This window comes from Chiloscyllium punctatum, chromosome 17, assembly GCF_047496795.1.
Source record: "Chiloscyllium punctatum isolate Juve2018m chromosome 17, sChiPun1.3, whole genome shotgun sequence".
Lineage (NCBI taxonomy): Eukaryota > Metazoa > Chordata > Chondrichthyes > Orectolobiformes > Hemiscylliidae > Chiloscyllium > Chiloscyllium punctatum.
In genome coordinates this window covers 68,179,685-68,203,805 of record NC_092755.1, presented here as the reverse complement: position 1 = coordinate 68,203,805, position 24,121 = coordinate 68,179,685, and the positions used below count along the sequence as shown (strand labels likewise).

The window sequence follows — 24,121 nt, the reverse complement described above, 5'->3', positions numbered from 1 at the left end:
TCCAGGCCATTATTTTCATTGAGAAAGGAAATTATTATATTTTGCCTATATATTATATATTTTACTCCAAAATATTATAGTTTGTTTGATTTGATTTATTATTGTCACGTACCGAGATAGAGTGACAAGTATTGTTTTGCATGCTATCCAGGCAAATCATATTTTACATAAATATATCATGGTAATAGAATAGAATACAGAATATATTGTTGCAGCTACAGAGAAGGTGCAGAGAAAGATCAAAAGTAAATTGGTGCCTGTGCAGGGTACCCTGCACCTAAGTAACAGTGGGAAATAAACAGCAATTAAACAGGGAAACATAAATTGACATTCAGAATAAAATTACTTCATAACTCTTTTTATGTCGTTAGGAAAACTATCGTTTCCTTTATTTTATAAACCAAACTATAGCTTCGTAGAAATGGCCAGAAATTTATCTTATTTCAGATTTTCAGAATCTACAGTATTTTTCTTTTGCATTCAAATGGTTCTTATTGGCAAGTTGCTATTGACTGTAACTTGTACATTTGAGGAATTGCTATTACCTTAATCACCTTAACCACTTACGACATACAGTAATATCAAAGTGATTTTTGGAGTACTTCACTTTATATTCAAGTTATTTTGTTTTTCTGACCTACCAGCTTATAACCCACTTCTATGTTTATAGTAACAGCATGGTAGCAGATTTCTATCGCTGGAAAAATCAGACCATTGGTGACAGAACTGTGATACAGGGATACTACTCTCTCAATAACTTCAATAACATCCTTAACAGTTTTGGTGAGTAACATTGAGGTGTAATTTAGTTAAGCAGGCAGAAAGGTCATAAAAATAATCATGTCCTTTTTTTCCCTTTTTTACAGTAACATTGTTTGAGTTGACTGTTGTAAACAATTGGTATATAACTATGGTGAGTTTTCTTGAGATTAAGTATCTTCTCCAAAGATAAGGCCCATTCCACTGAATTACTGCTTAATTGCAAATGTATGTAACAGAATTTAGCTGCAGCTCTCTTTCCACAGGAAGGCGTGGTATCTCAGACTACAAGCTGGAGTCGCATTTACTTTATGACTTTCTATATTGTAACTATGGTAAGTAAAGGCGCGTACTGTTGTTTCAATCTTCCATAGTATTTAGCTGTACAGTAATTAAAATTTATAATTTTAATGCTGTTTGTTAATGAACAAGAAGATACAGTAGTGTAGTGGAATTGTCATTGCCCTGTTAATCTAGAGGCTTAGGCTGTGGTTACAATCCCCAGCAGAAACTGATCGAATTTAAATTCAGTGAAGCTAGTCTCAGTAAATGGTAACTGAAATTGTCATCAATTGTTTTAAAATCCCATCTAGTTCACTAATAAAATCTGAAAGAAATCTGCCATTCTTATCTGGTCTGGCCTCTATCTGACTCCAGACTGTAATGTAGTTGACTCTGAACTGTCCTTGGAATTAGCCTAATAAGCCATTCAAGTACACTTAAGGACACCCTTGTAAGTGATGCCTATATCCCTGGTTATGCCATTTCTCACAGCAGGACAGATCCACCAGAGGTGAGAATGCTGTAATATACAGGAGTTGCCCTGGTAGTCCTTAACATTGGAATTTCATGGCATCAGGTGAAACATTGGCAAGGAAACCTCCTGTTGATTACCACTTCCTGTCCCCCTCATTAATAAATCAATACTCTTCCATATTGAACTCTTGCTGGAAGGAACACTGAAGGAGGCGAGGACTCAGAATGTATTTCAATATTCATCACCAAGACTAGCTCATTAGTATCACTATTTTGAGGAACGACTGCAGTAATGTCCTGGGAGATATTGAAGTATAGAGCAGGCCAAGGACAAAGTACAGAGCAGGAGTAAGGTGGAGAATGAAAATGGTAGGTATCTGGAAGCTTGAGGACATTCTTGTGATCTGAACAAAAGTGTACTGCAAAGCAGTCACCAAGTCCATGTTTTGACTCCTCATTGTAGAGGAGCTGACAGAGTTGTACGAGGAAGCAGACAAGGGTGTGAGAGATCCATTCACAGACTGGAGCATAGGGACAACAAATCTGTTCAAGTTCTGTCTGGATTTGTGGCTTCAACATATAAGCACATGCCTGCCTCCCATGGACCAGCTAGTGATCATTGTGGCGAACTAAGTCCAGTACAATAGTCAGCATTTGATGGATATTTGCTTGGACCTTTGTTCCATTACTCAAGCCATGATTACTTTAATTCATTAGCTAGGTGAGATGGGGTTGAGAGAACCCTTTCCAGCTGCCCAGTATCCTGAATGAATGAGAGAAGTGCCATTGTGCACTGATCTTATGGTCAAGTAAACCAAATGTTGATGCTTTGACAGCCTCCTTCCTCAAGATAGGCATAGCCTCAAGATTAGGGGGAGATGATTTACAACTAAATTGAGAAGGAATGTCTTCATCCAGAGGGTTGTTAATCTATGGAATTGAAGTAGTTGATGCTACTTCAGTAAACATTTTTAAAACTAAGGTAAATATTTTTGTGAACAATAAAGGAAATAAGGGATATGGTGAGAGCATTGGTAAGTGGATCTGAGTCAACAAAAAGGTCAGCTATGATCTTATAAAATGGCGGAGCAGGCTCGAAGGGCCATGTGGCCTATTCCTGCTCCTAGTTCTTATGTTCTTTTGTATGTTCTCTCCCTCCTCCTTTTGGTGCTGTCTGTACACAAGAGCTGTGCCCTCACAATGGTGAGACTGTTTGGGATATTATGTGCATGGTCTGATACCCACGCAGATATGGGGAAAATGTGTGGACTCCTTACAGATAGTTGTCCGAGAGTGGAATTGAGCCTGGATCCTTGACAGCAGTGCTAACCACTAAGCCACTGTGTCACCCCCACTGCACTTTGACTGAAGAAGTGCTTCCTGACATCCTTGAATGGACTGGTTCTAATTTTAAGTTACTTTCACCCTGTTCTGAACTCTCTCTGTTTCTGTCAGTTGCTTTTCCTTTTCTTTGTGTATTTCTCTTGCTCTTTTGTTCTCTTGCTCTCACTCTCTCTTCACCCCCACACCACAGGAGATGATTTCTCTCACTTTACAACTTCAATCATGCCAATTAGATTATTCTTTCACCTGCTAAAGAAAACAAGCCAAGGTAATGTACTCTATCCTCACAGTTTAGAGCTTTACAACTTTTTCATCACCGTGTCACTGAGAGGTTCCTCTCGGAAACCCGGCGTGGCTTTTGACTATCCTGAGACACTGCAGACTTGGTTTTCGTGGCTAGGCAGATCCAGAAAAAATGTCAAGAGCAACGTCAAGAATTGTTGTTCCACTTCTTTGACCAGACCAAGTTGTTTGATTCTCCAAACAGTGAAACTCTATGGATCCTCTGCTTTGCCCTTTGAAGTTTGTCACCATCCTGACATTGCTGTGTAACAGTGTATGTGCCACTGTAGAGGGTTTGAAACTGAGCCCTTTTACATCCAGACTAGGATCAAACCACATTGTATGATTGCCCCCACCTTAGTCAGCACCTACCTGAGTATCCTTATCCAATTCATCCAAGAAGTCTTACCACCTGCTGTCAGCATCCGGTATCAACTTTGGTTGGTCCTGGGTGAAAACAGAACTCACCAATGTGGGCATTCATGGCCTTGAGTTTGCAGTTGACTGCTGTATAATGGTCATTCTGCACAGGACAGGACAAAGATTTTCACTGGATCAGTTGAGCACACCATCATCTATGGTGATAGGCTGGCTATGAAGTTTGTGCAATACATCCTCTCCTGAGGAGCTACTATCAATGAAAAGGTTCAGCACATGGTCAACAGTGCAGCGCTGCCTTTGTCAAGCTGCAACCGTGCCTTTGATAGCAGAAATCTGTGGAAGTTATGAAAGATCCTGGTCTGTAAGGTTGCTATGTTGATAAACTTCTTGTACTACTGATAGCTTTGGCAAATAGAATTAAGGAGAATCCAAAAGGTTTTTACAAATATATTAAGGACAAAAGGGTAACGAGGGAGAGAATAGGGTCCCTCAAAGATCAGCAAGGCGGCCTTTGTGTGGAGCCACAGAAAATGGGGGAGATACTAAATGAATATTTTGCATCAGTATTTACTGTGGAAAAGGATATGGAAGATATAGACTGTAGGGAAATAGATGGTGACATCTTGCAAAATGTCCAGATTACAGAGGAGGAAGTGCTGGATGTCTTGAAACGGTTAAAGGTGGATAAATCCCTAGGACCTGATCAGGTGTACCCGAGAACTCTGTGGGAAGCCAGACAAGTGCTTGCTGGGCCTCTTGCTGAAATATTTGTATCATCAATAGTCACATATGAGGTGCCGGGAGACTGGAGGTTAGCAAACAGTGGTGCCACAGTTTAAGAAAGGCAGTAAAGACAATCCAGGGAACTATAGGCCAGTGAGCCTGACCTCAGTGGTGGGCAAGTTGTTGGAGAGAATCCTGAGGGACAAGATGTACATGTATTTGGAAATGCAAGGACTGATTCGGGATAGTCAACATGGCTTTGTGCGTGGGAAATCATGTCTCATAAACTTGATTGAGTTTTTTGAAAAAGTAACAAAGAGGGTCAATGAGGGCAGAGCAGTAGATGTGATCTATATGGACTTCAGTAAGGCATTCGACAAGGTTCCTCATGGGAGACTGATTAGCAAGGTTAGATCTCATGGAATACAGGGAGAACTAGCCATTTGGATACAGAACTGGCTCAAAAGTAGAAGACAGAAGGTGGTGGTGGAGAGTTGTTTTTCAGACTGGAGGCCTGTGACCAGTGGAGTGCCACAAGGATCAGTGCTGGGTCCTCTACATTTTGTCATTTACATAAATGATTTGGATGCGAGTATAAGAGGCACAGTTAGTAAGTTTGCAGATGACACCAAAATTGGAGGTGTAGTGGACAGCAAAGAGAGTTACCTCCGATTCCAACAGGATCTGGACCAGATGGGCCAATGGGCTGAGAAGTGGCAGATGGAGTTTAATTTAGATAAATGCGAGGTGTTGCATTTTGGGAAAGTAAATCTTAGCAGGACTTATACACTTAATGGTAAGGTCCTAGGGAGTGTTGCTGAACAAAGAGACCTTGCAGTGCAGGTTCATAGCTCCTTGAAAGTGGAGTCGCAGGTAGATAGGATAGTGAAGAAGGCGTTTGGTATGCTTTCCTTTATTCGTCAGAGTATTGAGTACAGGAGTTGGGAAGTCATGTTGAGGCTGTACAGGATATTGGTTAGGCCACTGTTGGAATATTGCGTGCAGTTCTGGTCTCCTTCTTATTGGAAAGATGTTGTGAAACTTGAAAGGGTTCAGAAAAGATTTACAAGGATGTTGCCAGGGTCGGAGGATCTGAGCTACAGGGAGAGGCTGAACAGGATGGGGCTGTTTTCCCTGGAGCGTCAGAAGCTGAGGGGTGACCTTATAGAGGTTTACAAAATTATGAGGGGCATGGATAGGGTAAATAGACAAAGTCTTTTCCCTGGGGTCGGGGAGTCCAGAACTAGAGGGCATAGGTTTAGGGTGAGAGGGGAAAGATATAAAAGAGACCTAAGGGGCAACTTTTTCATGCAGAGGGTGGTACGTGTATGGAATGAGCTGCCAAAGGATGTGGTGGAGGCTGGTACAATTGCAACATTTAAGAGGCATCTGGATGGGTATATGAATAGGAAGGGTTTGGAGGGATATGGACTGGGTGCTGGCAGGTGGGACTAGATTGGGTTGGGATATCTGGTCAGCATGGACTGAAGGGTTTGTTTCCATGCTGTACGTCTCTATGACTGTATGACCAACATGACCAGGATATTATTAACTTCTCCATTTAGAGGATTGACTCCGAGCTGGCTAGCTCCGGCCAGTATACTGTGCACTAGTAAATAAAGGGTGGCATGGTGATGGGATACCAGCCTCTGTGCAGTTAATTCAGTTATAAACATGTTTGCTTGTTATTTACTCACCTTTTCTAATAAAAAGTATAACCAAGAGTTTAGAGTCTCCTCAGTTCAGGGCATTGACTCCGAGCTGGCTGACGACAGCCAGTGTACAGTGCACAAGCAAATAAAGGGTGACTTGGTGACAGGACACCGGCCCCTGAGCGGGGGTTATTTCAGGTACCATGACCACTTTCAGGGTAGCAGGCATTGACCTAAATATAGTACACTGAGTATTGAGGGAGTGGAAGTCTTCTAATTGTTGCACATTTCTGAATCTACATGTGGGGCTCATTGTACAATGTGTATGTAATTCGTGGTGCCCTGCATGCTGAGCTGGTGATGACACATTGGTCATCCTCTTTCTCCCTGTAAGCAATGCTGCTGAGATTTTCCTTCCTGCTGCTGAATGCATGTTTAGCGTTGGCAAAGGCTAGAGCATTGAAATTGAAAATGTCATCAAATCAGCATGATGCACGGATTGTCATAACTTGCCTACCCTTCCTTATTTTCAATGGGCAGTCCTAATGGCTTTATGTAAGGATTTCTTGATGGATCTAAACAAGATTTATTTAGCATAGCATACAGTTGTAACTTACCAATTTTTTTTATCTTGTTTAGGTTGTACTTACTATTATTGTTGCCTTTATTTTGGATGCATTTCTATTCCGCATGAACTACAGTAGAAAAAGTAAAGATGAGGGAGGTACGTGTCATCCATATAAATTTCCATCAACGATAGTTTGCTTCTTGCTCTGTGCCTCAATGTTTTATATTTTAGTTTAATATTTCTTTGACCAGTTTTTGTTTTTTTTTAATAGTGATCAGTTATTACCAAAGATTGGAATTATGAATCATGTTCTAATTTTGTCATTTTTGGACAGTGTTTTTATGTATTCTGTATTCTGATCTGTCACTGATAACAGATGAAAATGGAATTGTTTTTGAGACTGAAGTAGACAAAGATGAAGTTGATCGACTTCTTGAGTTCAACAGACAGAATGGTTCTCCATCTTCTGAGATCTCTGGACTCCTTAAATTGTCATCCAGAATGGCAAGCAATGATGTAAGTGGTTATACGTATACCAGTTTCTCTTCGTATTCTGTTTAATTGGAGTTTTAACATTTTTGTTATTATTCTTTAATTATTAAATGTGGGTAATATTGCCATTTCTAAACCACCATATCCAGGATGACTACAGGTATTATTTAGGCATCCACAGATTTTTTGGTTTCTTTGTGTGTCTGTGGTGTAGGGCATGGAGTGTCTCTTATTCTGATATTATTTCATGTCTTTGTCATTGTAAGACAATCAAACAACCTAAAAAAAACTATATTATTTTCAGCCTGTGTACTGTCTTGTTCACCTGATATGTGTGGAGCTTCATATTTTACATCATGCTAACTTTGAAATAATTAAGAGCTATCACAGTTTGAATACAAATGAAATTAAGGATGTGAACAGCTATAGTGCCATGGTGGTCTAGTGCACTGAAATTAGAAGTCCTTCAGCCTATTGACTATGCGCTGGGCAAAACAACAACCTAACTATTCAAATTCTATTTTCCAATACTGGGCCCGTAGTGTATATCTCAGCATCGCAAGTGTACATCTAAATACAACTTAAATATTGAGGGTTTTGCCTCTACCAACCTTAAGTTCCAGATTCCTACCACCCTCTGGGAAAAATAGTTTTTAACACATGGTCTTTAAATCTCATGCTACTTAACTTAAAACTATGCCCCAGACATTAATCACTCACCAGGGAGAAATGTTTCTTCTTGCCTCCCGTCTATGGCCCTCATAAGTTTATATGTCTCAATCATCTCCCTCCTCACTCTCCTCCACTTCAAGGAAAACAACCCATGTCTATCCAAAATAAACAAAGAACTGCGGATGCTCTAAATCTGAAACAGAAACAGCATCTGTGCAGAGAAAGCCAAGTTAACATTTTGTCCAGTAACCCATTTTCAATATTAATAGTAGCTACAAGCAGGTCGTATTTATACTGAAGACATACAGTTGCAAGTGTGGGAGTGAATGGGTTGGTGGAGACAAAGCTCAGAGAGACAGTAAGACAGTTAGGCAGACAAAGGGATAGATGATGATCAGCCAGGGAGAAAGAGAAAAGCTAAAATGGGGATCATAATCAGATGAAAATGGGTTGGGGGTGTTGAAAGCAGCTTATGTCATTACAGGCCTGGAATATGGTAGTGGATAAAGGACAGAGAGGACGGTGAACTCAGTATTGACTAGTGAAGACTGCAGGGTTCCCAAATGGAAAATGAGATGTTTTTTCCAACTTTGCTGGAACTCTGCAGCAAGCCCAAGACAGAGATGTTGGCCTGGGAACATAGTGATGTGTTGAAGTGCCAGGCAACTGGAAGCTCGGGTCACGTTTTGGACAGAACGTAGATGTTCTACAATACTAGACGGAAGTGCAGGTAAATTGCTGTTTGACTAGAAGGTGCGTCTGGAGCCTTGGATGGTGGAGGTGGTGTGGACCAATCTCAAAACCTCCCCGAAACACCATGATGCCTTTCCATGCAATCACAGAAGGTTCAACACTTATCCATTTACTTCCTCCCTCTTCACTATCCAAGGCTCCAGTCACACCTTCCAGACAAAGCAGTCAATAACCTATACTTCACCCAATCTAGTCAACTGACAATGTGGTCTCCTCTACGAGACGAAACACATATTGGACTGCTGCAATGCAGAACTATATTCTGTGTGCAAAAATGAAAAAAATGACCCTGAGCTTCCAGTTGCCTGCCACTTCAACGCACCAGTATTCCTTGGCCAATATATTTGTCTCTGGTCTGCTACAGTGTTCCAGTGAGTCCAGTGCCAGCTGGATAAACAGCATATCAGTTTCAGCTTGGGGACCCTGCAGCCTTCAGGTCTCCGTATCGAGTTCAATAATTTTAGGGCCTGTACACCTACCTGAATGTCCTTTAGTGACCCCCACACTCCTAGCCCTGTAATGACGTGGGCTGTTTTCAATACATCTAACTTATTTTCATCTACTTATGGTCCCATTATTATTATGGCTTACCATTATCCATTCCTTTGTCTGCTTAACTGTCTTTCTATCCCTCTGGGCACTATCTCTACCTACCCTGTACTCCTTTGCCCTCAACCTGTCATCTTCAGCATTTATACCACTTTTTCCAAGTTACTATCTGTGCTAAAGGAGGATCACTGGGCTCAAAATATCAGCCCAGTCTATCCAATCTCTCTCCTTAACTAAAATTCTCCAGCCGAGGCAACACGATGACAAATCTCCTCTGCACTCTCTCCAGTGCAATCACTTCACTCCCAAAATGTGGATTCTAAAACTGCTCACAGTACTCTAGATGTGGCCTAACCTACATTTCATACGGTTCCAGCATTATCTCCCTGCTCTTAAACTCTGTATCTCAGCCAATAAAGACATGTATGCCATATGCTGCCTTAACCACGTTATCAACCTGTCATAATACTTCAAGGGACCAGTGTATACACTAATCGACATCCCTGCAATCCTCATTGCTTACCAGAGTCTTACCGTTCATCATGTGTTCCCTTGCCTTGTTTTTTCTGCCCAAGTATATTGTTGCACACTTACATGTTCACCACCAGGTGGCAGTTTTAGCACATGTTCCATATTCACTTTGACACATGCTGTCATCATGACCAGCTTTCATAATTAACTATTACAAGAATTATTTTCAACTTTCTGTACTGTATCAGTGACTTTGGGACTAGTTTAGTTTGGGAGACATGTCGGCATGGACAAGTTGGACCGAAGAGTCTGCTTCTGTGCTCTATGACTCCATGACACACAGTTCTGCAGACAGTCTCAAATTCAATCCTTTGTTACTGATCATTTACCCAATTATAGCAGAGGCACTACAGCACTTCAACAGGTCATGGAATAGAGGAATCAAAATAGAGTTTCTGCATGTGAGGGTTATCTGGTGGTTTCTGCTGCAAATTATTAGGCTGGCACAGTCAGTAAAAGATGTATTATACCCTATTTGCTTATGGTCAAATAGTTTGCTTCTGCTCACTGTCTTGGCTAACTCATGAATACTGGTTACGTTTGAGGCAATGGAAGGTGAGAAGTATTCTTGGAAGTGTAGAAATTTTCGGTAGAAGATGGAGCAAAGGAAGGGGAGAAATTTGGGGAAAAGAGTTAAAATTCTTGAGGAGTGTACAAATGTTGTGTATTCAAAATCTCAATCTTAGTCCTATCAGATATAGAATTCAAAGAAAATTAAACGTGATTATATCTGATATGCATAATAGTTGTGTTGTTGATTGCTCCTCTTACAAACATTCTATGCAGGCTCTGAGGGAAAAGATATGAATGGCCCATACAGCCTTTTCTCATCCCATTCTACCTACCTAAGACATCAGTTTGACTCTATAGAAATCTGAAGTGAGCACTGGAATTAAGCCATTACCCAATAAGGGATGGGCAATAAATGGTAAGGTGTGCAGGTCAGGTGAATTGGCCATGCTAAATTGTCCATAGTGTTAGGTGCATTAGTCAGAGGGAAATAGGTCTGGGTTGATTACTCTTCGGAGGGTCGGTGTGGACTTGTTGTGCCAAACGGCCTTTTTCCACACTGTAGGGAATTTAATCTAATCCTGTCCAACCAGCGAAGACACATTCCACAAATTAATAAAAAAAGGGGCAGATTGAAGGCCAAGGAATGTTTTATTGGGCTACTCATAAAGAACTTACTATGCCCCATAGAATGGTATTTATAGGAGCTGACGTAAAACCAGTTGGTCACTTATGTGTTTGCTGATAATATTAGGTGTATGGGAGTCAGTTAGCTCAGTTGCATAAATGCCTGTTTTGCAATGCAGTCTGATGCCAACAGTGTGGGCTCAATTTCTGCATTGGCTAAAGTAACCATGAAGAACACACCTTCTCAAACTCTCCCCTCACCTGAGGTGTGGTAACCCATAGTTAAATTATCACTCTTTAATGAGGGAAGCTTATAGTCTGGTACAACTATAGCATCTTTACCTTTCAATATTAGATACTTCCAAAGGGAAGGCGAAGGAGACAAATAACTACTATGAATACTAAGCAGCATAAGGATGTAACTATGCAACTTCTTACAGAAGGGAACTTTTAAACCACTAAAAATAGTAGCTTTAATTTAAGTAGTATATAAAAATGAAAAATATCTGTAACTTGAGCTCAAATGCCTTATTGTACTTCCAATATTACAGTAATGTAGGAGTTGGGTTGTGTAACAAGCTGTATACCTCAGAATTAACCATTTGTTGGCTAAGTTTCCTGGTCTTTGAACCACCCAAAGTCTAATGAAACCTGAGTACAGCTTCACCCAGGAACATTTGCTTACCACAAACAGAAATTGCTAGAGAAACTCAGCAGGTCTGGCAGCATCTGTGGAGACAAAGCAGAGTTAATTTTCAAGTCCATTGACCCTTCTTCGGAACTAGAACTGAAGGGTCACTGAACTCAAAATGTTAATTCTGCTTTCTCTACACAGATGCTGCTAGGCCTGCTTAGTTGTTCCACCTATTTGATTTTGTTTGTTTCACATCAGCAGTATACACAGTTCTTTGTTTCATATAAGATTCACTTACGTACTGAAACTAGATGACCCAGCCAATCAAACATCACAAACAACCAACCCCAAATGTGAGGCAGACTTCTACCATCACCAATCCTTCTGATCTTGCACCACCTACCTGTCTGCAAGGCCTCTGTTCATATCCACTGTTCTTCCAGTCTCCTAAGACTATTTCTATCTACATGAACCCTCTTCCCCAAGGATGCAGATTTCCTCCACAACTAATTGTTCTGGTCCTCCCATCAAAGACCTTAGACTTTTTCCCCTTCTAATTTCCTCTTTAAAGCTTTAGCCACTAATCTCCCCAACCACCAAGCCTTTCAACCAATCCAAAACCTCCCTACTTAACCAACCCACAAGGGTCCTGCTTTCTGCATATTCCCCAAAGTCTCCGATCTACTCCATCACCAACATTTGTAATCCCCTATGACCTCTGATCCAGAAACTGTTCCACATATATCCTTCTTCCAACCCCAGCATCCCAAGATCTTTGATAAATCCTGTCCTCCTCTCTGATTGCAGCCATGATCTGTGTTAAAAGCCTCGTTCACTTTTTCATGATGACCAGAAAACTGAGGCAGAAATTATTAACCAATTCCTTCAGTTAGAATTGTTGAGATCTGAGTGAAACGTATTCTTACGTATTTTTCAAACTCATTATACTCTTCCCACCCGCCATCTCCGCTTCCTGTCTGTCTCTGAGCTAATATTGTAACCTGTATATTTTAGATCATAAGCAATGTCTTTTTCAAGAGGACTTTTAAGACTATCTTCAGCTTTATGACATGAAAACTGTTTCTTGTTTTATTACAGCAGATTAAAATGGTTTTTATTGGCAGAAGATTAAGAACTAAAAGTGATCTGAGCATTAAAATGTATGAAGAGGAAATTCAGGTATGAAAACCTTTCGAATGGTGTACCTTCTTATGTTTGCCAAATAGACAAACCCACTTAGATAACTTCTTAGAATATACTTAGAGTCAAACATATTCTTGTAAAAAAAAGAACTCCTTTATAAAGGGAAGGTAAAATATCATGGTGGCCAGGTCAAGGATAGCAATACCAATCCTTTTATAAATGGAAACTACTGTTCGGAGGAGCAGTTGGACAAATGTCACTAGGTATATTATCAACAAAAGAGACTTAGGTGAGTTAAGTTCTTAGGATTTGTTTGTAGATGTTAAAGGGTGTGAATTATTAATTATGCTGTACATCTGAAAACATTAACAAAATATTAGTACTTTGGTTGGACGCTGATTTTTCTTTTTGTTTACTAATAACTGTTTCTCATATTGTTCAGCAATAAAAATGTCTCCCCTTCCAACAGGAATGGTTTGCAGAGCATGCCCGGGTAAACCAAATGCAGCATGATCAACCACTTGAATGTATCTTGAACTCAAGCACTCACCAGCCTTCTTCAGAATTACGACAGCGATCTCAGACTGTAATTTAGGAATATAACCTAAAGTTCCACTATGCAATAATTACTCAGTATTACTATATATATTGTGATTTGCACATATGCACTTGGGGGATGTTTCACCAGTTGTAAAAGCTACTGTGTCGGCAGAATCCTGGCAAGAGCTGGAATAGTGAGAAATAGTGGCCATTTTATTGAGAAATTTTATCTGATAACTTTTATCTGTGGTAAGTTATCTGTAACGTAGTAAGTCTTTTAATTGTATTTGCGAAATATGTCAATTATTTTAGAATTATTTTGTTCTTAGCCCTTTTACAGCACTTTCATTTGGTACCTGACTTGCACAAGTGCTGTCTGGATAGCTACTCTCAAAATTTTAATTTAATATCTGTCCAATTGTCACTTTAATTATTTGTGGTAAGTCAGTTCTCATTGTTCAAGTTTGTTCATAAAATGTAATGTTCTTGTAAGAAGTACTGTCTCCCACTTTACAAAATCTAATTCCCAAGGTTATTTCCATTTGTAAGCCATAGTGTTAAATGCAGGGAGACAAGTGACAGTATTAATGGGACATTAGCATAGTAATGTAATGATTTCAGATATAGTTGCCACGACACTTGGGAAATTCAACTTATAATTCAATTCCTGTATTTAAACTGGAAACTTAATGGTATTAATGTTAAGTTTACTTTTGACTACTGCAGGCATCTCCAAAATCCATGCCTTGCTTAGGGTATGTACACATTTAAAATATGTCCTCAAATTATGATGCTTCACTGATTTGGAGTAGACCATGTTATTTGCTGAATTCTGAGCAGTACAAAACTTAATATTTGTTTCTTCATAGAGGTTTGACATAAGTTGAGACTGAGGCAAAGTGATCCTTGGGGTGAGCCATTACCAGTCATCTCTTTCTAAAGAGAGAGCAGCCCTATTATCCTCTGGGACTTTGCCGACTTTACCTTTTACATATCTATCACCCCAAGATTCTTATTTTGCAAAAATCAGAAGTTGTGTTTTTCTTAAACATGTTGTTTGCTAGTGAAACTGTAGGTGCTACTGATGTAATGTTTTTATGAACAGAGTGCCATTTCCAGTTTTCAAAGTGAGTGAGCGATAACTTGTAAATCTGTATTAGTTACCTAGTATTTGAGTGCTCTGACACAAGGACCTGAATCTTCACCTTCAAGATGTAAATCATAAGTCAGATCATTCCCTAACTTCCCTATTCCACTTGTTTCCTAAGTTACCGATTGCCACCTTAAAAACAAACAGATGCTGAGGCAAGAAGTTTAGAAGACTCACTTGCAGTTTCTTGAGGACATCAGTCCAATTCAGTAGATGTGAGGTCCCTCGTACTCACTTCCTACCTCCCTTCCATACCCTCTATGTCCATGCATCCACCCCTGTATACCCCCACCATCTCTGCCCTGTTCATAATCTCCAAACCCACTCACCCAGTATTCACTATATACAGAACTCTTGAGCCCTTTAATAACTTTGGGAAGTATTTGTAGTGCTTATAAAAATCTCAGTCTGCTTGACAGCTGTGACAACAACCCTACTGAGCTGAAACTATTAAAGTGGTTTGGAGCTCAGCCAAGTATTCATTATGAGATGCCATTGAAATCTGCTATTTAAAAAAATTCTAAAGTTGAACATGTTAAAGTTATTGAAAGAGCTCAATCATCTGTTTGACCTTTGAAGCTGAGGAACAGATGTCCAAGCTTTCAACCAGAAAGCTTGTGCTTCCGTGCATGCTTAAAGCAGAGGAGCTGATATACTAATGATCAAAGTGCCCAAGCATTTGCTCAACCTTAAAAGCATGGGGACAGATGTCTCTACTTTTAGTTGGTTAAATAATTGAATCACAATAGACCATTGGCACAGTCAGATCTGATTGTCAGTATTACTAAATAAAAAACACCACTGTATCCACAACATAATGGACTCTAATGCATCTGAGGACTTTTCTACTTTCACAGCATTGGACAATTTAATGGTCACTTAGCTTTTAAAATATATTAAACTTCTAGTATTGCATTATGCCATGTGAAGTTGCCACAACATTTTGAACTTATCTGTCAAGAGGTTCCTGACTCCAGGCTGTGGATTTCTCATGGTTCATGACTCTTCTAAACTGTTGTGAACCATGTTGCCTTTAGAAATCTATACGAGTTATGAATAGTCCAAAATGCCCAACTTGAAGCCACCAGATTGCTACCCATACTGTCATCACATGCCAGTAAAATTATTGGCAATGGATAAGTGGATAGGAATCCTGGAATTGGGTCCTGCCCACCATTTTGAAGGCTCACCCACCTCAATGACTATACTGATAAAATCATGAAAATCCTGCCCAAGGCATTTCTTACTACTATTGTAAATGTTTTGTACGTTATATAGACATCAAAATTATAAACTAAGATCAAATCCTCCTCAGTCCAATCCAGCAGCATCTGAGTGATAGAATGTATCTTTTGGTCAAAAGTAGGCTAATAGTGCCTTTTTGGAAATGGAATAACATTTTGAAGTTTTGATTTGATTTAGGGATTAAAAATGTTTGTGCATGGAATTTTCACCCCAGTTTCTGGATGTTCTTGACTTTACAGATTAAGCCTGGTCACTCTACAGACTAAACGTAATGTAATTTCCCATTCCCTTCTTGTAATCTTGGGATTTAGTAACTACTTTGCTTTGAATTAATAAGACATGATAAAGAAATGGTTTTTGCATAGTGATCATGCTCAAGCAGTTTTACTGTAGTAATTGTGTTGGTTACGAAATTGAAGATTTGCTTGTTGAAAAGTTATTGGAAAGCTAATAGAATAAACAAGAATATTTTAACTCAATTTGACGTACTTGGAAGCTGTCAACAAAGAGAATTATGTGTGATGAGGATCAACATAATATTTAATGCAAAATATAGATACTAAAACATAAGATAAGAAATTGAATATATGCTGCCACTTATTCTGATTTGGAATTATTTACCAGGATACAAACTAACTGAAACAAAGTAATGCTAATTTCACAGTTATAAAAACTAGTGCCGTTCACTGGTGCTTTAGAATGCTGCTTTCATCTCTGGAATTTTAATTCACCCCTATTTGTCAGTCTGTTAAGTTAAACCTTTTTGATGTTTTAGATGAGAGCTTTCAAATGAAAAATATTTAACAATAAGGCTAAATTAGAATTGCAGAATTTTTTTCAAGTTTTTTAATTTCCTACAAATAAACTATATCTTGTCTAATAGTGGACAAATGCATTACTGCTCTTTCCAATTACATTGATGCCATACATTAACTAAGACAGATTGTTGTCTTCCAAGAATAGCATACACAGTTTAGGTGTGAATATTCTATGTTTTATCATTTTTATTAATAATTTAATCCTGCCACGGCAGATGAGTTCAATAAAAATCTGGAATTAAGGATCTAATGATGACCATGAATCAATTGCTGATTGTTGGAAAAAACTCATCTAGTTCACGAATGTCCTTCAGGGCAAGAAACTGCCATGTTTACCTGGCCTACAAGTGACTCCAGACCCACAGCAATTGGGTTGACTCTTAACTGCCCTGTAGGCGGTTAGGGATGGGCAATAAATGATGGGTTGGGCAGCAATGTTCTCATCCCATGAATGAATAAGTTTTTTTTTAAATTGTCATCTCATTCTCATTTGAAGGGGATTTTCATGCATATCAAGAAAAATCCTGTCTCAAATTTGCAAGTTGTTTAAGTAAACTTAGAAAATGGGTATAAGAGTAGGCCATTCAGCCCTTCGAGCCGGCAGCACCATTCAATACAATCATGACCGATCATGCAATCTCAGAATCCCATTCCTACTCTATCCCCATATCTCTTGATCCCTTTAGCTGCAAGGACCACACCCATCTCCCTCTTGAATATATCTAATGAACTGGCCCCAACAGCTTCTTGTGGGAGACAATTCCATAGGTTCACAACTCTGAGTGAAGAAATTCTTCTTCATCTCAATCCTATATGGTTTACCCCTTGTTCGTAGACTGTGACTCCCTAGTTCTGGGCTTTCCCAACACCAGAAAAATTCTTCCCACATCTAACCTGTCCAGTCCCATTAGGAATTTATGTTTCTCTGAGATTTCCCCTCATTCTGCTAACTTCCAATGAATACAAGCCCAGTCGATCCAGTCTTTCTTCATATGTCAGTCCTGCCATCCCAGGAATCAGTCTGGTTTCCTCAATAGCTAGAATGTCCTTCCTCAGACTAGGAGACCAAAACTGCATACAGTACTCAAGGTGTGGCCTCACCAAGGCCCTGCATAACTGCAGCAAGACTTCCTTACTCCAGTACTCAAATCCTCTTGCTATGAAGCCAGCACGCCATTAGTTTTCCTCAATGCCTGCTGCACCTACATTCCAATGATTGTTCCACCACTAACCCGGGTCTCATTGTACCTCACTTTTTTCCTAAACAGCCACCATTTAGGTAATAATCTGCCTTCCTGTTTTTGTGACCAAAGTGGATAACCTCACATTTATCCACACTATATTGCATATGTCAAATATTTGCCCACTCAGCCAATCTGTCCAAGTCACTCTGCAGCCCCTTAGCATTCTCCTCACAGTATACACTGCCACCCAGCTAAGTGTCATCTACACATTTGGAAATATTGTATTCAATTCCTTCGTCCAAACCATTAATGTATATTGTGAACAGCCAGGGTCCTAGCACCTCACTCATCACTGCTTGCCACTCTGCAAAGGACCCATTTATTCCAACCCTCTGCTTCCTGTCTGCCAACCAGTTCTCTATTCACATCAATACAATGCCTCTGATAACACGAGTTTTAATTTTCATTACTAATCTTTCGTGTGGAAACTTGTCAAAAGCCTCATGAAAATCTAGACCCACAACATTTACTGAGTCACCCCTGTCCACTCTACTGGTCACATCCTTCAAAACAAAATTCCACAAGATTGGTCAAGAGCCATTTCCCTTTAGTGAATCCAGGCTGACTAAGACCGATTCTGTCACTTTCCAAATGCTCAGTTATTACATCCTTAATAATTGATCCCAGCATTTTCTCCACCACCAGTGTCAGGCTAACTTGCCGAGAGTTCCCCATTTTCTCTCTCCCATCTTTGTTTTTAAAGAGTCGGGTTGTATTAGCTGCTGTCCAGTCTATTGGAACTCTTCCAGAGTCTACATAATGCTAAAAATGGCTTCCTCTCTCTGTATGTCTTGCAAGGAAGTATGCCCCCTCAAGATCAGATTTACATGTACAGTTGTATTTGAAGTGTATGATTAACCCTGCATAAAACTAAAAATATTTTGCTATATTTTCCTTGCAGGTATAGTATTTTGATTTTTAGCATTGCTTAGTTCATATGTATGCTAGTATCAAGCAGTTAAATACTTGTGTCTTTGATTGTATAATTTAATTGTACTGAAAGCATTTCTCATTTGAGGAGTTAATTCCTTTGTTTGAATTTATAACTCTATAAACTTGCCATTACACGGGCAATTATAAAATAAAAATAACCCTCCATCAAAAATCACCATATCTAAACACATTCCTAAATTTTTGTTTTAAAGCTTGGCTTAAGCATATTGTATTTAGTGTTTGGGTCATAAGATTCCGCTATTTTATCTGGATAACTGAGCAATAATTTACTTTGTCTTCCACATAAAATTTAAAATAAATGTATGTTGAATTGTAAGCACGTTGCTTTAAGTAATGTTATTGCACTTCGTGCACAGCAGTGTGAGGAAATCACTTTGAATGTAGTGTTTCAGCAGGTATAGTGAAAGTAGCATCTACCTTTGAGAACTATGTCGTTTTGGGCATTATTTAAATACAAGAAATAATCTGTTTAGACTATCTAATAGATTAGGTAAATTATAGTAAAATAGAGGGATTGAATGTACCAATTGTATGTGCATAGAGCATTTTGAAATAGTTTATTTTTGTAAGGTCCAGCTTCTCTAATCTATATAAGCTGTCAAATTGGATTCCAAGTCAATTCATATATGATTGTATAGATTTAACATCTTATTAGTGGGCCATATGTAATTATATTCTGACTTCTCAACATTAACACCTGCAAGGGCAGCAAGGAATTGTTCAGTTGTAGTGGTAAAAGGAGAATCTGACTTAAATTGTTTTCTATGTACCATTTCACTCTGTTCATCCTTGTTCTCTATGTCCTCTGGTACAGTCATCCTAATCTGAGTTTTGTAAACCCTGCATAAAACAACTGACCTTGCTTCAGTATTTTGTTCTCATTTTGGGCATAATTTTCCAAGTAACACTGCAACAATTGTTTTCACCAATGTAGACAGAGATTGCTTCTAAGGCAGTGACAATGCCAAATTATTTGACGAGTTCACTAACCTTTCAAAAAAAGATCACCAAATGTTAGCCTACAAGTCCAGACAGTTTTCAACTATAGTGTAATATTTAAATATCAGGTGAGTTTTTACTCATATATCTAAGTCATAAAGATCCACGGCATGGATCCCTTCAGCCCAATTTGCTCATTCCACTCAGTTTTCACAATTTAAACTAGTCCAATTTGCCTGCATTTGGTTCATTCCCTCCGCACCTATCCCATCCACATACCTGTCTGTTTCTTAACTGAAATAAAAGTCCTCACTTCCACCACTACCTCTGGCAGCCCATTCTGGACACTCACTATCTTCTGTGTGAAAACAATTGCTCCTCTGGACCCATTTGTATCTCTCTCCTCTCATCTTAAACGTTTACCCTCTCTAGTTTTAGACTTTTCCATGGGAAATGCTATTGGTTATCTATTTTATCTACGCCTCTTGTGTTTTATAGATCTCTATAAGGTCACCCCTCAGTTTCTTATGCTCCAGCGAAAGAAGTCCCAACTTATTTTACCTCTCCTTATAACTCAAACCTTCCAGTCCAGGTAGCATTCTAATCTATCTTTTCTGCACTCTTTTTAGTTTAATGATATTCTTTCTATAGTAGGCTGACCAGAACTGCACACAGCACTATACATGTTGCCTCACCAGTGTCTTGTACAGCTACAGCAAGACATCCCAATTCCTATACTCAGTGCTCTGACCAATGAAAGCAAGTATGCTACTTCACCATCCTGTCTACCTGTGACTCCATTTTCAAGGAGATATGAACCTGTACCCCTAAATCTCTTCGTTTCTATAACACTCCCCAGGGCCCTAGCATTACTGTGTAAGTCCTGTTACGGTTTGCCTTACCAAAATGCAGCTATCTAAATTAAACCCAATCTGCCAATTCTCAGCCCACTTACCCAGTTGATCAAGATCTCACTGCAATCCCAGATAACCACCAATTTTAGTGTCATCCGCAAACTTCCAAACCATACTTCTTATGTTCACATCCACATCATTTATATAAATGATGAATATCGATGCTGAGCCCTCTGATACCTGTAGTACACCACTGGTCACAGGCCTCCATTCTGAGAAACAACCCTCTACCATGGTCTTCTACCGTCAAGGCAATTTTGTATCTAATTGGCTAGCTGTCCCTGGATCCTGTGAGATTTAACCTTACTCAACAACCTACCATATGGTACCTTGTGAAAGCCCTTTCTAAAGTCCATGTAGACAATGTCTACTGCACTGCCCTAATCTACTTTCTTGGCCACTCCTTCAAAAAAAACTAGCTTCATCACTGACACCCCTTAACTTCTAGCTTTAAAACATTGCCCAAATCTACTTCTACCTCAGTTCATTTGTGGCTGAAAACTTTATCCATGCTTTTGGTATCTGTAAACTCAGACTCACTTTTGGCTGTCCTGGCATATGTTACCCACTATTAAATTGAAGCTAATTTAAGAATTATAGCCATATCGCAACTCTTACCAAATCTTGTTCACCCATCATCCCCTTGCAATTGATTCCATGTTAAGAAATACCTATTTTTAAAATATTAATTCTCATTTTCAAATCAATTTATGACCTAGCCTCTCCCTTCCTTTGTAATCTCTTCCAGTCCCAAAATTCTCTGAAATATCTGCACTCTAATTTTAGCCCCTTAGACATCCTGATTTTACAGATCCTGTCGTTCTTCTTCTGCTTGGCTCTCAGCTCTGCAATTCCTTTCCTTAACCTCTGACTGTATCTTTCTTTCCTCAACCTCTCTGACTGTATTTTCCTTTCCTTCTTTAGGAGGCTTGTTAAAGTTTACTTATTTGGTCATCTGTCCTAATATCATCTTTTGTGACACTATCAACTCCTGAATGAAGCGCCTTGAGGTTACAGGTGCTATATAAATACAAACTCTTACTACTGTACTCTAGTGCTGTCAGATCCCAGGTTCATTTGCAACTCTGTAGTGGCATCCAGTTTGGCTGTTAATTGGGCTTTACTGCAATAAACTTCTGCTTCTTGGATAAACATAAAGTTTAAGCGTATTTGTGTCGCAAAACCAGATTTTCTAGCGCCAGCAGTAGTCATAGTGAAATGTAAGCATACTTTGTGTATGCATTTATAATAATTTTAAATAGCACTGCACAAGTGGAAAAGTCAGTCAACTGATAGGTGCAGCTATAGAAGCTTCTGTTCCCATTGGGTGCACAAAATATTTGTTCCTTTATAAAAAGGTACTGCATTTGTTGTGAACCTTATTGAAAATATACCTTTTAACATTACCTTTGGTTTTATTTTAGGATTCTAAAGGAGAGTAGTTAAAATATGCTGCCTATTTTTCCATTTATTTATATACTATTGTCACTTTGTTGAAATAAAATTTGAATATACTGTATTTTGCTGCAGTTTTAAAAATTTGTAATTTAGTTGGCAAACTAATTAGAAATAAAAAAATGCTTCAAAAATGTATTTGAAATCTATGCCTTGCCTGCATTTGTGAACAATCCATCTAGGTTTATTGGATCTTCACACTTTCATCCAGATTGAAGAGTTGGAGTCAATGTGAGATGGTTTCCCTGGGTGGGTGTGTATTCTATTCAACTTAGTTACAAGATCATGAGCTATGCAGTCAGTCTTGAAGTTAGCCCCATCTGTGGTAAGATTACTTATTTTACCGACCCAACATGTGAGATACATTGAATAATGCCACCTCATGCTGATCTGAGGTGTGGCCATCTCCAATATAGAATGTGCTATGTTTGTGGACTAAAGCAAGCACTGGCAAGGCTCTCAGGTTTATTTTCCTAACTGATCATACGACTGGATTTAGGGCAGCACAGTGGCTAGCAATGCTGCCTCAGTACCAGAGACCCAGTTCAATTTCATCCTCTGGCAACTGCCTCTGAAGTTTGCACATCATGTTTGCCCGTTTCCCCTCTGGGTGCTTTAGTTTCCTCCCACAGTCCAAAGATGTGCAAGTTTGCTGAATTAGCCATTCTAAATTGCCCTTAGTGCCCAGTAATGTATAAGTTAGATGGATTAATCATAGGAAACACTGTCTAACAGGAATTAAGGTTAGGGGGTAGATGGGTCAAGGCAGGATGCTCAGAGGGTCAGTGCAGATTCAATGGGATGAATGGCCTGCTTCTGCATTGTAGAGATTCTGAAGTCCAATCTGAAATGGTGTGAAGACTCAATAAAGCAAGAGTGCATGTTAGTTTTTTAAAAAAAACTCTTGTTCATTTCATACTTTCACTGGTTATCTATGTCACACTGTTGTGACCAGTTGACTCATCAGGTTAAAAATTTCCTAGATCTTTGCTGCAGTAGATTGGAGATTTATAGCTTAACCCAGGTGATGTCCTGGGGACACAGTTTGAATTCTCCCATCACAGATGGTGGGTTGTTGAATCAACTAAAAATTTGGAATTAGTCTGCTGATAACTAGAAATTAGTGGTCAGTAAAACCCTACCTGGTTCACTCATGGAAATGGCACCCTTACCTGCTCTGGTCTAGATAAGACACCAGACTCTTAAAGGCAGTTGACTCAACTACACTCTGAAATTAGGGATAAGTAATAAATGCAAACCTAGCCAGTGGCACTTATCTGGTGATAATATACTGCAAGAGATGGAAAACTTTAGAAGCAGACATGTTGTGAGAATAAAATGACAGCAGTGATTCCTTCGGAATCTAAAACCAAAAGTTTAAAAGAACCATCAATTGTCATTTTGCAAAATTTGGCTCCAAGTGTCAGTTTATGGATCATAAAAATGTAGTGTTTTGTTCCTTTTTTTTTTAAAAAAAAGGAGTGCCTTGACAAATTACCTCAAATGAATCAAGAGGACCCAGCAAAGATTTTAAATGGACGATCCAATTACAGAAAGGCACTATTTTAAGCAGTGGAATTCAAATGGGAATAATTCTGTTCCGTGAACTTTTGTGGACCAGTGAAAAAAGGGAAAATAACTTTTTAAAATAAAACACGAACAGCATCACCCACAATGTGTTTAGGCATAAAACAGAACAGATTAAAACTTGGTCAACAGATTTACACTTTTCCTGACTATTGTTAAAGAGTTCACATCTCAATCTAGTTGCAATATAATCCCATGAAAAGTGAGTGTAGAAGTGTTTGGTACTGTAGAGTAGTAACACCCCTGCCTCGGAGACAGGAGACCCAGGTTTAAGTCTCACTTGTCTGAGAGGAGTAACAACACCACAAACAGGTTGATTGGGGTGGTGGGGGGGGGGGGGGGAGAAAATGTACACTGGAAAAAGTTTGTAAAGAAAATATCTAATGTGTCAGGTACACAGTGAATAAGAGCCACACAGCCAGGCCCATCAGCCCACCATGTCTATGCTGACCAAACACTAAACTACACTAATCCCATTACATGGTTCATAGCCTACTATACTCTGACATTTGATTTAAATTAAGATTTTTTTAAATGATGCAGCTCTTAGAAAAAAAGGTACAATGTTAGTTTTGGCTGTCTGTTTATGGATGGTCATGGACTCATTTCAGACAGGGGTTTGGATACATGAAAGACAACAGCATTTGACTCAAGCTGGAGGGAAAAAAATGAATTGTACAGTTAAAAATCTGCATTTTGCACAAACCTCTGAAAATTCAGTTACAGTTGAAAGTGTAAAAAGACAACATTGTCCCAAGTCTGGCACCATTTAGTGTTCAAAGGTGATACCAAAATCAAAGTTGCTATGGTTTAATTTGATGAAAAAAGTTCACATATCCTAAACATTTGGAGACAATAGATAAGTGAACACAAAGCAAATTTTTAAAAGTTAAAATTTA

At 39.1% G+C, this 24,121-nt stretch overlaps 1 protein-coding gene across 2 annotated transcripts in view; it reads left to right on the top strand.

Moving 5' to 3' along the window:
* The window catches only part of tpcn1 (two pore segment channel 1), a 111,157-nt gene extending 89,457 nt beyond the window's left edge, over positions 1-21,700 (top strand). The window contains exons 21-27 of one of the 2 annotated variants that reach the window (XM_072587359.1): positions 671-783; positions 867-913; positions 1,026-1,094; positions 6,537-6,621; positions 6,842-6,981; positions 12,335-12,412; positions 12,846-21,700. In XM_072587359.1, the coding sequence (XP_072443460.1) occupies positions 671-783; positions 867-913; positions 1,026-1,094; positions 6,537-6,621; positions 6,842-6,981; positions 12,335-12,412; positions 12,846-12,971 (658 nt within the window). In that variant the 3' untranslated portion in view covers positions 12,972-21,700. Of the gene's footprint in view, positions 1-670; positions 784-866; positions 914-1,025; positions 1,095-6,536; positions 6,622-6,841; positions 6,982-12,331; positions 12,413-12,845 lie in introns of both variants that reach the window. The other variant, XM_072587358.1, reaches the window with a different exon arrangement.
* Positions 21,701-24,121: the final 2,421 nt, after the last annotated feature.